General features: G+C 40.5%; 1 protein-coding gene across 4 annotated transcripts in view; it reads right to left on the reverse strand.

Moving 5' to 3' along the window:
• Window positions 1-15,874, reverse strand: part of TMEM87B (transmembrane protein 87B) — a 130,093-nt gene that overhangs the window by 72,613 nt on the left and 41,606 nt on the right. For 3 of the 4 annotated variants that reach the window (XM_024744055.1, XM_024744054.1, XM_024744053.1), the window contains exon 18: window positions 11,351-11,381. In XM_024744055.1, the coding sequence (XP_024599823.1) occupies window positions 11,351-11,381 (31 nt within the window). Of the gene's footprint in view, window positions 1-9,823; window positions 10,212-11,350; window positions 11,382-15,874 lie in introns of those variants that run through there. The other variant, XM_024744056.1, reaches the window with a different exon arrangement.

Raw genomic sequence — 15,874 nt, forward strand, 5'->3', positions numbered from 1 at the left:
AAAAAAAAAAAAAAAACCTTAAAAAAAAAGTTTGAAATATAGCTGATTTACAATATTAGTTTCAGGTGTACAACATAGTGATTCATTATTTTTACAGATTATATTCCATTTTAAATTATTATAAAATAATGACTATATTTCCCTGTGATATACACTATATCCTTGTTGCTTATTTGTTTTATAATTAAGAGTTTGTATCTCTTAATCCCCTACCTCTATCTTGCCCTTGTCTCCTTCCCTCTCCCCACTGATAACCACTTGTTTGTTCTCTGTATCTGTGAGCCCATTTTTGTTTTGTTATATTCTTTCATTTGTTTTATTTTTTGGATTCCACCTCTGAGTGACAACAGAGTATTTCTCTTTCTTTGACTTGATATTACACTAAACATAATACCTTCTAGGTCCATCCATGTTGTTGCAAATGGCAGAATTTCATTTTTTATGGCTGAGTAGTATTCCATTGTATACATGTATCACATCTTCTTTATCCATTCATCTGTTGATGGACACTTAGGTTGCTTCCGTATCTTGGTTATTGTAAATAATGCTATGAGCATTGGAGTGCATGTATCTTTGTGAATTATTGTTTTCATTTTCTTCCAATATATATCCAGGAATGGAATAGCTGGATAATATGGCAGTTCTATTTTTAGTTTTTTGAGGAGCCTCAGTACTATTTTCCATAGTGGCTGCACCAATTTACATTCCCAGCAACAGTGCACTAGGGTTCCCTTTTCTTCACATCCTCACCAACATTTTTTATTTGCGGTATTTTTGATGATAGCCATTCTGACAGGTTATCATTCTGACAATGATAGCTCATTGTGGTTTTGATTTGCATTTCTCTGATGATTAGTGATGTTGAGCATCTTTTCATGTGCCTGTTGGCCATCTGCATGTCTTCTTTGGAAAAGTGTCTGTTCTGGTCTTCTGCCCATTTTTTACTCAGGTTTTTTTTTCTTTTTTTTTGATATTGAGGTGTATGAGCTGTTAATATATCCTGGATACGAACCCCTTATTGGTCATATCATTTGCAAATATTTTCTCCCATTCAGTAGGTTGTCTTTTCGTTTTGTTGATGGTTTCCTTTGCTGTGCAAAAGCTTTTAAGTTTAATTAGGCCCCATTTGTTTATTTTTGCTTTTTTTTTTTTTTTTTTGCCTTCCGAGAAGGATCCACAAAAATATTGCTACAATTTATGCCAAAGAATGTTCTGCCTGTGTTCTCTTCGAGGAGTTTTATGGTTTCAGGTCTTAACTTAGGTCTTTAATCCATTCTGCCCCCCTGCAGTATTGGGAAAGTAGACCCTGCTGCTGAGCTGTATGGTAGTAGGACAAATCAGAACACCACCAAGCTTGATATTCTTACTGAAATTCAGGAATTTTTATTGAATAAATGCTCCCTAGGTTGCTGCAAGACTGGTCAATTTCCAGAGTTCAAAAAAGGTTAATTCTGAAAGTTTTCATGAGGATTTCCATTGATTATATGATACATTTTCAGAGGTCCTTAGCCCCCATTTTCTCCGATGTCACCCCACATTATGTTTTTAAGCAGGCAGTATACATGGTTGGACTCTAGCCAAACTTTGTCTCTTATGTTAGCAGAAATCTTAGCTTCATTTTTTTAGCCTTAGATGGGTGCATGGAGTCTGTACCACCACACATGCATAGTTGACGGAAAGCCAGTGACTTGGGAGGTTTATACACAGAATACGGTTCTTACTCTCTTTGGTTCTCTCTTTCAGTAATTCTTTCACTTTCCAGCTGTTGTGGTTCTTCTAATTTCTGTCTTCCAGCTCAAGTAAAATTCAGGTTTTATATCTGGGTTTAATCTCCACTCGGCACAAACTGTGGCCTGCCCTGAGTGTAAAAGCCATAAAAATGGGAAATGCACCCAGTACAATTCCCTTCATCCAAGTGTTGAGTACCTTCCAGTGTCTCCCTGTTTCTGTCTCTCTCCGATGTCTTCAAAGTAGCTGTTATTTAAATTTTATCTAGAGTTGTTGTCTGTGGGTAAGGTTGGTTCAACAGAAGGTAATTCTCCATTATCAGAACTTGAAATCCACAAATACATTTTATAATAATAAATCCATTATTTAAAAAGCAATTTCTTAGTGAAAAGGCCAGCTTGTTCATTCCCCACTTAATTTTCTTTTTTAAAAAAAGAAAGGGGACTTCCCTGGCCGTCCAGTGCGGTGGAAGTCTCTGCGCTTCCACCGTAAGGGGTGCGGGTTTGATCCGTGGTCAGGGAACAAAGATCTTGCATGCCATGCAGTACGGCCAAAAATATAAAAATAAAAAATAAATTGAAAAAACAAAAAAGGAAGATAAAATTTAGAATAGAATATTTTATTATCAGTATGTTCAGTAGCATTAAAAATAAAATAGACACTGTCTTTAACTCTCTGGAGTCTACTATGCCTCAGGGAAATGTCCACTTATCAAATTAAGAACCAGAGAATCAGAATTATGACTCTTTGAGACAAGAATTTGGTGGCTAGAGTGAAAGACAGCACAGTACTATAAAATGACGTAGCAAGGGATAACCAAACCATAGAAAGTATATTTCAAGTTTTGATGTGCAGTTCAACCTGCCTGTGGCACCTCCCTCCCTCTGACCCTGAGGATCCAGAGTTGAGAAAAGCAATCTAGGAGACAGGCTCCCACTCTGGCCTGAGAGACCTAGGGCCAAGGAAGCTTTCCTGGTTCCTTATTTTCTCATCTGTATAATGAGCTCAGAGGTCCCTTGGAGCTTTCAAGTTCTAATTCTGAGAGAGACTGGAAATATACCTAAAGTTGTTTTTTTTTTTTTTTTAATTTATTTTTGGCTGCGTTGGGTCTTCGTTGCTGCACTTGGGCTTTTCTCTAGTTGCCACGAGCTGGGGCCACTCTTCGTTGCCGAGCACGGGCTTCTCATTGCGGTGGCTTCTCTTGTTGCGGAGCATGGGCTCTAGGCGCGTGGGCTCAGCAGTTGTGGCTCACGGGCTCAGTAGTTGTGGTGCTTGGGCTTAGTTGCTCCGCGGCATGTGGGATCTTCCCGGACCAGGGCTCGAACCTGTGCCCCCTGCATTGGCAGGCAGATTCTTAACCACTATGCCACCAGGGAGACCTGAAAAGTTTTCTTTTTTTTTTACCAGGATGGTGGTACTGTTTACATTAAAAATTTTTTTAAAATTTTATCCCTAAATTGGCATTTGGTAAGTAAAAGTAAATGAATAAAAATTTTGAAGGCAAGAATTAGAGGCCAAAAATAGAGATTAGCCCTCTTCAGAGACATTACTTTGGCACCATCTGCTGGGTAGTGTTTAAAAGCATTCCTGTACATAAACTTGCCTGGAGCTTCTTATTATTTCCCAAATGATTTAAAGGAAATACTGTCAAAATTATTTACATCCGAATTCAGTACCATACCAGCTTATGTTAGTAGGAATTTCGCTGTCAATCCACTATCACTGAAGGGGCACAGGACATGCCTTGGGTAACTTCATTTTTTTTTTAAATTTAGTTGCTGATTCTTTTATTCAGTATTAATGTATGTCCACCATGTGCCAAAAAGTGGTGTCACATGATTTTGGCAGAGACCACTGTTGCTCATGGAATACCACAACTCTTCCATATTTCCCAGGCGTGCACTCTTCCCTTGAAGGTCAGCTGAAAGGGAAATGCGCCCTTGTGCTTTGGAGCACCAAAACTTCCGTGCTTCCTTCATCCCACATTTCTCTGCCAGAGAGACTCAGAACCTGTATTAGTTTTCTATTGCTGCTGTAACAAGTTATCACAAACTGGTGTCGGAAACAATTCAAACTTATTATCTTACAGTTCTGGAGGTCAGAAGTCCAATATGAGTCTCCCTGAGCTAAAATTAAGGCGTGAGCAGGGCTGAGCGCCTTCTGGAGGTCCCAGGGAAGAATCTGTTTCCTTGAGCTTTCCAGCTCCTTGAGGACACCTGCATCCCTTAGCTCATGGCCTATTCCTCCATCTTCAAAGCCAGCCATGGTGGCTCAAGGGCTTTTCATAACGCATCTCTCTGACTCATGTCCTGTAGTCACATCTCTCTCTGAGTCAGTTTGGAAACAATCTTTTTTTTTTTAATTGGAGTATAATTGATTTACAATGTTGTGTTAGTTTCTGCTGTACAATGAAGTGAATCAGCTATATGTATACCTATATCCCCTCCCTTTTGGACCTCCCTCCCACCCATCTAGGTTGTCACAGAGCACCGAGCTAAGTTTCCTGTGCTTTATAGCATGTTCCCACTAGCTAGCTATTTTATGCATGGTACATATATACAATGGAATATTACTCAGCCATAAAAAGGAATGCATTTGGGTCATTTGTAGAGATGTGGATGGACCTAGAGTCTGTCATACAGAGTGAAGTAAGCCAGAAAGAGAAAAACAAATATCGTATATTAACACATATATGTGGAATCTAGAAAAATGGTACAGATGAACCTATTTGCAGGGCAGGAATAGAAAGGGAGACATAGAGAACGGACATGTGGACACAGGGAAGGAAGGGGAAGGTGGGGCGAACTGGGAGATTAGGATTGACATATATACACTACCATGGGTAACTTCATTTTAATGCACGTAAAGAAACCTTAGAACGTGTTTGAATGTGGAGTTTGTTTCAACTGAGTCTCAGCAGCATCTACCACAATCGCTGTTGCTTTTTTTTTTAAACTGTTGCATTTTTTTTTATACTAACCTTATCTGTCTTGGGAAGGCCTGTACACCAGGAACTTTATTTTATTTATTTATTTATTTTTGGCTGCGTTGGGTCTTTGTTGCTGCACATGGGCTTTCTCTACTTGTGGTGAGTGGGGCTACTCTTCGTGCGTGGGCTTCTCACTGTGGTGCCTTCTCTTGTTGCGGAGCACGGGCTGTAGGCACACGGGCTTCAGTAGTTGTGGCATGTGCGCTTAGTAGTTGTGGCTTGCGGGCTCTAGAACGCAGGCTCAGTAGTTGTGGCGCACGGGCTTAGTTGCTCCGTGGCATGTGGGATCTTCCCGGACCGGGGCTGGAACCTGTGTCCCCTGCATTGGCAGGCGGATTCTTAACCACTGCGCCACCAGGGAAGTCCACACCAGGCACTTTAGATACAATATCTTAATCCTCTAACAAGCAATCACATGTTTGTTAAATGAAATTTCCCTTCTCCCCAGGACTTTGAGGACAACCTTTCAAGGACACTTCTCACCCATAGCTGGTATTGTACCAGTTTTGTCACTTGTCAGGAGGGTGACCTTGGGTAAGTTATTTAACCACCCTGTCTCAGTTTCTTATCTATAAAGTGGCTATACCTCCCTCATTGTCTACTATGAGACCACAACGGTTAACAAAGCCTGGCACTCTCCAGCACTCCCAACACTCCCTGAACTGTCATCACAGTCATGACAACAGACCCTACTTTTCCTCTGGGACTACCCATCCTGACCACCCCCCAAGGCTGGGAGAATTCCCATGAAGAAAATTCTCCACGTCCCATCTACTTGGGGCCAGATGGGTTTTATTGATTAATGGACTCAGCTGTGATCTGAGAACACGTTTCTAAAGTTTCTGATATCATACAGCCTCGTTATGGCCCTTTAACATATATACTTCTCAATATGTTGACCTTAGAAAATTGGAAAAACATAGGTTTGGAAGTCTCCCCTAGGCCAGTGACCCCAAATAACCTGTGGCAGAAGCCTTGGTTGTCCACCAAAATCCTTGCTCTCCTCTCACAGTTAGAATAGCAGGCAGGGATACGGCCCGTGCCATTTCCCAGTCCAGTTGGCAGTTTGGTGTGGCCACGTGACTGAGTTTTGCTAATGGAATAGGCTAAGAAGTGATGGGCACCACTTCCAGGTCTAGCCCCACAAAATCCCCAGGCTGGAGCAACTCTCCCCTTCTGCTGGCTGGATGCAGATGACAGGCCCCAGGAGATGGTGGGCCCACAGGATGAAAATAAACCTTGGGCCCCTGAGGGACATGTGATTTGCTTGTCAGAAGATTAAGGTATCATACCTAAAGTGCCTGGTGCGGACTTCCCTGGTGGCGCAGTGGTTAAGAATCCGCCTGCCAATGCAGGGGACACGGGTTCGAGCCCCGGTCCAGGAAGATCCCACATACCGCGGAGCAACTAAGCCCCATACGCCACAACTACTGAGCCTGTGCTCTGGAGCCCGCGAGCCACAACTACTGAGCCCATGCGCTACAACTACTGAAGCCCGCGCACCTAGAGCCTGTGCTCCGCAATGAGAGAAGCCACCGCAATGAGAAGCCTGTGCATCGCAACAAAGAGTAGCCCCCGCTCGCTGCAACTAGAGAAAGCCTGCGTGAAGCAACGAAAACCCAACACTGCCAAAAATAAAAAAAAAGAGAATTATCATCCAAAATTTCAGAAAGCATTTTATTGTCAGAACAAATATTAAGGCACAAAAATACATCAGTTTTTTCAAACAAAAATCTTTGAAATAGTTTTGTCCTACATTCAGAGCAGCTTCTTCCAAATAATACAATAATTTAACCTTTTAAATAAAAATATATAACTTCTTAAGCCCCTTTCTTCCCAAATACATGTTTTCCTAGTTCTAAAGAAGTTTCTTATTGAGCTCCTGTGTTATAATGTACATTTCCTTAAACCTAGTTTTGTCACTTATATACATTCGCTATGTAATTTAGTACTTTAACCAACATGTTAAACTTCTTTCTTATAAGGCATGGTGTTTTGTATTGCTTACCACATGCTATTGATCATACAAAGACACAAGTACCAAAACTAGGGACTTATAAATCTAGCATAATACGTCTCATAAACCAGTCCTGTATGGCCGAGTGCAATAGATTCAAATCCCTTTTGAAAAAAGGACATACAAATCGTTTTGCACTTTCATGTACATGTATGTCTTTTATACTTTCAGTCTTCACATTACAATAGTGCAAATATAATATACTGCCGTAGAGGGGGAAAGTCAGTACTCTCTACAGGATATGTGAAAGATTTTAAATATTATTTTCTTTACAGGAAAGGTAAAAAGTATGGGAGCATCATCTCTTGGGCTTAAGAAATTCACATATTCATCTATTTTTCCTTATTTTTTGAAATAAACTAACTTAAAGCTCCACTAAAGCAGATACTAATACTAATCTAATTCAAATCATGAAAATTCCCTTTTAAGCAGATTTCATACTTCACATAAACCTAACATGAACTGCATAATAAAAACACTTAAGCATTTTGCCTAGGAACACATAAAACTGGACTCTTATTCTCAGATCCCTGCATTAACAGGGAAACCCATCCTGGTGGCATCCTAAGAACAAAATGATGTGACAGCCTCAAAGACCCTGATGCCCAGTTTCTGGACACTTTGTGCAGAAGCGGGGATGACGAGCCGTACGGTGGCTCTGAGTGTGACTTCTCCCTGGGGTCCTTCCTCAGAACTACGGCTACAGCCCCAGGGAGCCCGTCCTGTGCACACGAGGGGGCCGAGAAGGCCCTCTGTAGGAACACTCGATTCAGCTCACGAGCCACCAACAAACACAACTGCTGCTGAAGGTGACAGACACAGTATACGCCCCTTGAAAAACATTTCTGTGAGGTTATCAGGAGAAAATACCGCTTTCTGTGATCTGGAGAAAAGTCTGCATTTCGCTGTGCCCCTGAGCCATACCGGCAGCATCATTTTTCTTGCCAGCTGCAGGCAGAAGTGTTTTTATAAACACTATCAAGGTTATGTGAGAAGCATTTTCCCTTATTACTACACAGTTACCATCAACTCCCCACTCGCACTCCACGACATCTGCAGCTGGAAACCCAGGATTCTACATTTCAAAATTCAACTAGAGCCCTATGAGTTGGGGATCAATCTGCTTCAAAATCTGGGGACTGGTATTAGACACAAGTGTTAGGAACAAGAAGGCACTGGTCAGCTCTGAAACAACTGCGCTGAGGGTAAAATACACCAAAACCAGAATGGACATAAATGCCGGGAAAGAGGGTAGGTGGGAGCCCATTACTGTGGCAGAAACGGAAATAAGGAAGGGAACCCACACTGTTAGATGTTCTTTTCTTGGGAAGGATGTCCCAAACCTTTCTCAGTACAACACAGTCAATATTTACTACTGCAAATAAATTTGAAAGTATCTTTCAAGAGGCATTACTACTAGAAAGTTTTTTTTTTTTTTTTAAAGAAGATGTTGCGGGTAGGAGTTTATTAATTAATTAATTTATTTTTGCTGTGTTGCGTCTTCGTTTCTGTGTGAGGGCTTTCTCTAGTTGTGCCAAGCGGGGGCCACTCTTCATCGTGGTGCGCAGGCCTCTCACTATCGCGGCCTCTCTTGTTGCGGAGCACAGGCTCCAGACGTGCAGGCTCAGTAGTTGTGGCTCACGGGCCTAGTTGCTCCGCGGCATGTGGGATCCTCCCGGACCAGGGCTCGAACCCGTGTCCCCTGCATTAGCAGGCAGACTCTCAACCACTGCGTCACCAGGGAAGCCCTAGAAAGCTTTTTTACTAACTCCTATGAAATGAGAAAATGAGAAGCCAATTCATAACGCAGGCTTTTGAAAGAAATCATTTTGTTTTGTGGCTTCACAATGAAAAAAATCAATGAAAGGTTATGATTTAAGTGCTTGTACTGGTTAAGAATTTAATGCTTAATCAAAAACTCTGGTGGCTTCCCTGGTGGCGCAGTGGTTGGGAGTCCGCCTGCCGATGCAGGGGATGCGGGTTTGCGCCCCAGTCCGGGAGGATCCCACACGTCGCGGAGCGGCTGGGCCGTGAGCCATGGCCATTGGGCCTGCGCGTCCGGAGCCTGTGCTCCGCGGTGGGAGGGGCCGTGTACCGCAAGAAAACCCTCTGAAGTCATCCTCAACTCACAAGGTTAGAACTCCTTCAAAGAATGCTAACTTTAATTCCTATTCTAAATGTTCACTAGGCTGTGTCTTTGGTCAGGAGAGCAGCAAAACACTCACCATTTCCATCATACTATATTCAACTGCTTTTCAAGTTTAGAACGTTCTGCATTAAAAAAAAATTTTTTTTTAAATTTCAAATTACACATTACATATATAATGTAAGAAAATAATGTATAAAACATGGTTCAAGGTTAAAAAATTAGTTACAAGATTAATAGTGATGTACTATGCAGTTAGATATATATTTTTTTATGAAACCAAATACGCTAGGATGACATAGAAGGTTCTAGTGTCCTCAAGGTTCACTGGTACGAGCCTCCCAGCTCGCCAGGGAGGAAGTGCTCTGGTGGAGCCATGTGGCCAGGGGACCCCACCTGCCCCAGGCATTCAGCAGCAGCACACAGATATCTGGCCTGAGGGAGGGGACAGTGGCAGAGCAGATCTTTGGAAGTAACCTCTCTCCATGTACTGTGCTCCCCTGAGCTCAGACAGAGAAGACCAATGCTATGATTTGATGTGTGTGGTGATAATTACACACAAGGGCTTTGTGCAGATGTGCACACACACACATACACACACACACACACGAGCAAACCTAACCATATAAACATCCTTATGTTCCAACGTTAACCAAGTTTTACTTCTTACCAAATTGCTTCAGCATGAAAATCAAAGAGAATTATTACTGCATCTAGTAACTATAAACCCAAGAGATGGAGACACTGCTTTACCACACCTCAGAAGAATCACATCACCTGAATCAAACAAAGGTCAGTGGAAGAACAGTAGGAGTGTTGATGTAAAAAAGTTGTCTTAGGGCTTCCCTGGTGGCGCACTGGTTGAGAGTCCACCTGCCGATGCAGGGGACACGGGTTCGTGCCCCGGTCCGGGAAGATCCCACATGCCACAGAGCAAAAATTGTCATATTTCCCAGGAACAAAAAAGAGAACCCAAACCCACACGCCTGCCACCCATCAGCTAAGGGCATCTGGGCACCTATCTTTATTATAATACTTCTCTCAGGTCATTGCCAAGTCTAGGCAATCTGATGGACATTAAACTGGCATTCAAGAGTCCGCTTAATAAGGGTTGCAGAACCCTCCCACCATATGAATTCTTAGTTTTAGTACATAGATTTCCAAGATCATGCAATAAGAACTTATTGTACTGTATCAAAACAGAGTTCTGTTTTAGTCTTGAGGAAGTCCTTCACTGTTATGTAAGCTTCATTTATCTGGGTTCCAATCAATCACATTATTTTTTCTGAAGAGAACATTTTTTCTGCCATTTCAGATCTGGTCATAATTTCCTTAAAAGGAAAAGGGAAGTTATTCATCAAAATGTTGATGCTCCTTCCAGGTCCTAACAGAATTCTCTACAGCGTCTCTACGAAGTAGTCACAATTTTGTGGGGTACACACCACGATATACACAGAAATATTAGATATGGAAAATGAAAACCATATAGTCCAGACTTCTAGTAATGGAGTATAATCAATTGTCTGTTAAGTTCAGAAAACTGTAACATTTCTAATTCAGAACCGCCAGTGTGAGGCAGGGACAGAGCTAAAATGGATTTCTTGGGCATAGAGCTCATCTAGGGATTTGCCTGACTCTACTACTTCAGGTATTTTTGAAATTACAAATCAATTATTTATCAAATGAATACTACAAATGCCCTTTTAAAAGTAATTCCAGGGTATATCTTTCCATACAGTTATAAATCCTGGAGTTCAATGGTTTTGTAGCAAGGTGCATATATACGGCAGCCTCCTCAGAACTTCCCATCCCACTGCGGCCAAATCCCCGCGCTGATGCCAGTCTTCTCCCTGACCTTTCAATGAACAGAGCTGTAGCTTCTCTCATATTCTACAGCCACCTCGTAAATTACTCCTTAGCTACCACTCATTTCCCGCTACTCTTCCTCTGGATAAACTGGTGGTCCCCACGTCCATCCTTTAATCCTTACACTTCAGACGTCTTCCTGTCCTGGGCCACCCTGTAGTGTCCACATGATCTATAACTAATTTTTTCCCCCAAAAAACCTTCCTAAATCCACATGATCTATTCACATTTCCTACTTAGTAAATGTAACTCAGTTAGAAACTTTATTTAATACCCCAGGAAAATATCTACAAATATAAGAGATTGATTTAGACAAACTGCCACCTTGAAGTCTTCTAAACTCTTACATCTTAAGATGTTAGAAAATCATAGACTCAAAACCTCATAAAAGGATTCTTCCCTCCTTTCACACCAATAAGCATTTATTTTGCTCCTGCTTTAAATGAGGATCCAGTTCCTTAAAACTTTACCCACAACTCAACACAGTCTTTCAATCTGCTCAATTTGTAATCATTTTCAAAAGTAACTTTCAGAGCTTCTTTTGAAATACATTTCTACTTTGTGAAAATAATAGCTCCAAGACATAAGCAAAAATATATTTTACCTCATCTGAATCCACTAATACTGGAAGAGCTCTGAAATAAAAGAAAAAAAAAGTTGACAATGTTATTAAAAGGCAGTGTATCTACAAAGCTGAATATAAGCATATCCTGTGATCCACCAAGTCTCACTCCTGGAAGACAAAGTCAACAGAAGTGAATACCTAGTGTTGCCAACAGACACGGAGAAGGATATTCATAGCAGTGTTGTTCTTAACAGGCCCCAAATAGGTAAACTGGAATACTATACAGCCCCCCAAAGAGGTATGAACTATTGAGGGATCAAATTTTAAAAACTGACACAAGTAATCTACAGTTACAGACATCAGCACAGCAGTAGCTTTGGGAGAGTGGGGTCATGATTTGGGAGGAAAACAAGAAGATGGTTTTTAGGGTATTAGTGATGTTCCAGTTTTTTTTTTTTTTTGCCATATGCAGGTCTCTCACTGTTGTGGCCTCTCCCGTTGCGGAGCACAGGCTCCGGACGCGCAGGCTCAGCGGCCATGGCTCACGGGCCCAGCCGCTCCGCGGCATGTGGGATCCTCCCAGACCGGGGCACGAACCCGTGTCCCCTGCATCGGCAGGCGGACTCTCAACCACTGCACCTCCAGGGAAGCCCATGTTCCAGTTTTTGATCTGGGTATCTCGGTGCAGGTTACATGAGTATGCTTGTATTAAAAATCTACTGAGCTATATACTTATTTAGAATTTGTGCACTTTCCAGAATGGGTGCTATACTTCAAAAATTTCAGTTAAAAAATTAGCTGATACATGAAAATAATTATAACTTCAGAATGGAAACAACAACAAAAATCAGCAATTCTAGAGGCTAATATGTTGGAAGAATTTCAAGGACTAAACCATGACGAAGAATAATTCCAAACACAGTGGGCATCCAATTATATCTTTGTTTTTTAAGCCCCTGGTTATTTTTTACTTTGAATAGTTGGACAAATATCTTGACTAGTGATGTGCTATCTAATTTGAAAACCCACATGTCATGTACTTTTGTGAGAACTTAAGAGGGATGAATAGGCTTGACTGTAGCCATCATTTCACTACGTACAAATATATCAAATTATCATGTTGTACATCTTAAATAAACAGAAATTTAATTAAAAGATATACCTATTTTTAAAAAGATGGATGAGTAAACATATTATGAAAGGTGGTATTTATGGTATCAAGTATTTGTTTAATCCTATGTCATTGTTACCATTGACTGGACATAAACCGGTGAAGGATACTGAAGAGAGAAAAAGTTATGCAACAGAACCTCTGCTCGGGAAAGATTATATGGATAAAAAGACAAATGTAGAGCTTCGATGTGCAATGGCGCACTGAGAGGGAGAGCCCAAAGGGTCTGCATGCCAAGGTCACAACATGAAAGACACATCCACGCACAGTCCAGAGGATGTTACTACGAGTGCAGCCCATGGTGGAGACGGAAGAAAGAGAAGTCGGGGCCTCGCTAGATGTGAGGAAGGAGCCAACTTATATGGCTTGGAATAATATTAAGGGAAACCCAGACTGCTTTAGGGAAAGATGACCCAGAACCTTGGGAGCCCAGAAGACAGCCCATTGAGTGCTTAGTACCTCGTCTAGAGATAAACACTGCAATCTCCAAAATGGTTCCTTTTGTGAGGTAAATGACTATTTAAAACTTATTAAGATGGACTCAGTGCATTGAAGAGGAAGGAGAACTATGCTAAGCTGGTCTTTTTGGCTTATCAGGGACACAGAGAAGACATAATGAATACCATATGAATATCACATAACACACTAGATCATATGGTTATTCATGATCTGTTTAAATTGTCCTATGACTTGCAAAATTTTTGGTCCACTTCTATTGATGCATAAAGAAGTGTTTACCTGTAAATGAAGTCCAGTTTCTAAACTTGCCACGTAAATTTCACATGAATTTTGGGTAGCATTGTGCTAAACTTCTTGTGTTCAAGTTTTCAGAATGGACACACAGGTTCCTAAGAACCTAAAATGCTGGAAGCTATCTTGGATGATACAATTCTACTCATTTCACATAAATGGTTCATGAGAATATAAAAGAAGACATTTTGCTCTTTTATATTCCAGAGGGACTTTTGTAATCAGGCAGACATTCTACTTACAGAAGGAAATTGTAGAGATTAATGACTCTCTAAGACATAAGGAGAACTGCCCAGGAGCCTTACTGCTTTCCATCAAGAAGTGGTGGCATAGTATGGGGTTAGTCTACTTAGGTGATTTCCTTCTAAAGTACTCAGTAGTGAATTTCCAAATCTGGAAGATAACCGTTGCCACCTAATCTGAATCTCTCCACACACCCTTGCTCAAAATTCCATGAAGTCCCTAAGGATTGCAAACAAAACCACAAGCAACTCACAGTCTTCAGCATAACCAGGAGAACACAGCAAACCTAAATGCCAATACCAACAAATTCCCTGCTGTCACTGCAAGTTCATGGGTACTGAGAGTGGGGAAAGAGAGGTTTGAGAGACTCTGTGAAAGAGTAGAGGGGAAGGAGAATTTAGACAAAGTATAGACAAACCTCTTCAAGAAAAGTCAACACTAAGTTCGAAAATACTGACTAAAGGCCAGTGACTTGGTAGTTCACAGTATCTGCCCCTGGGAAGGGGCTTAAATTGAGTGGAACTAAAAGTAGCAGTCTTGAACAATCATGGTTTTCAGGGGAGAATCAGATACATGGAGGAGTGGTACCCTCAGAGCTACGCCAGTACCATGAGTAAAAAGAAGGAAGTAAAAGGGGAAAATTAAAGATCTTGTAGAAATAAAAGAAAAATAAGACACCACCAACCTCCCTCTCTCCATACCTCCATCCCATCAACATTTTCCATAAATAAAACTATAATTTATGCAACTGATGGAAGAAAGCACTCAGACTAGGAACTCTCACTACCAAATGCCTAGGAATAGGAAAAACAAACAAAACCAATTCCATATAATGGTGCAGGAAGAAAAAAAGAAGGAAAATGAAAATCAAAGTGTTTTACAGTAGAAGAAAGCTACAGCTATAACACAACACTCCAAATTAGATGAAATAAGTTAAAAAGAATATTTGGTGATGTTAAAAACTACAATAAGAAATTTTAAAACCAAGAGCAAAAATGGATAAAAACAAAAGAGGAAGAAATTCAAAGAGTCCATTAAACTCTGGGAAAAAAAAAAAAAGACAAAATCATCCCAGCAATGAAGAAAAAAATTACAAGGCGCCCAAGGCAGAACAAAGTTAAATAAAAATTTAATATGTGGCAAGAAAACTACTAAGAAAATGAAAATGATATAAAGAAAGAAGTAAAAAGGATTACAGAGAAACTAGTAAAAAAAAATGGAAGATAGCAGGTAAAGGTAGAAAGAAATCAGATGATTCCTCTCACAGAAACATTTATAAAACCTGGACAAAAATATTAAAAATAGGTAGTTAAAGGCACTGGAAAATGACCAAAGGGGGTGGGGATATGAATCCAAGTAGCTCAACAAATTCCAAGAATACTCAAAAAGGAAACCACACCTAGGCACATCATACACACACTGTGAAAAGCCAAACGTAAAGAAAAAAATCTGAAAAGCGGCAAAAAATAAATGACACAGTACACACATGAGGACAATACAACTAAAAACTGACTTCTCTTCAAAACAATAGAAACCAGAAGATATTGGAGGGATGTGTTGGAAGAGCTCAAACAAAAGTCAATCAAGATTTTTATATCCAGCAAAACCATCCTTTGAACAGGAGGGCAAACAAATACACTTCACATAAATAAAATTGGAAGAATTAGTTTCTAGCAGACCCATACTGTAAGAAACACTAAAGAAAGACCTACAGGAGAAGGTGATAACTCAGATATACAGGAAGGAAAAAAGAAATCATAAAGGCATGTGAAGGATATTTATACACCTATTTTCCTTTTATGACTATTAAAAGAAAAAAAGTATAATAGTGTACTATTAGTTTCATAATGTAAAGGCAGTTCTTACCTCATATGAATCTGATATGTGTGAATTTCAGTTACCACAGTTTAATTATACAACACCAGTCCCTCAACAAGATAGTTCAAATTTCAGTTACTCAAAAGCACAATGAGATACCACTTCACAGCCACTAAGAGATCTAAAATCAAAAAGGTGAACAATTACAAGTGCTGACAAGAATGTGGAGAAATCGGAAATCTCATACATTATTGATAGGATTATAAAATGGTTCGGCTCTGGGAAAACCGCTTGGCACTTCCTCAAGATGTTCAACATACAGTTACCGTACGATCTAGCAACTCCACTTCTAGGTATATACCCAAGAGAAAAGAAAAACCCAAGAGAAGGAGACAGTCCTGAAGGCAGCCAAAAACAAAACAGAACAAAACCCAGGTAACATATGAAGGAACAGAGAAGAAGTACAGCAGACTTCTTTCTAAAACTATGACAGCTGGAAAACATTCAAGTGACAATCTTTGAAGTGCTGAAAAAAAACCAGTCAACTAGGAATTCTATACCCCACAAAAACAGCTTCCCAA

Source organism: Neophocaena asiaeorientalis, unplaced genomic scaffold, assembly GCF_003031525.2.
Source record: "Neophocaena asiaeorientalis asiaeorientalis breed wild unplaced genomic scaffold, Neophocaena_asiaeorientalis_V1.1 scaffold114, whole genome shotgun sequence".
Taxonomy (NCBI): domain Eukaryota; kingdom Metazoa; phylum Chordata; class Mammalia; order Artiodactyla; family Phocoenidae; genus Neophocaena; species Neophocaena asiaeorientalis.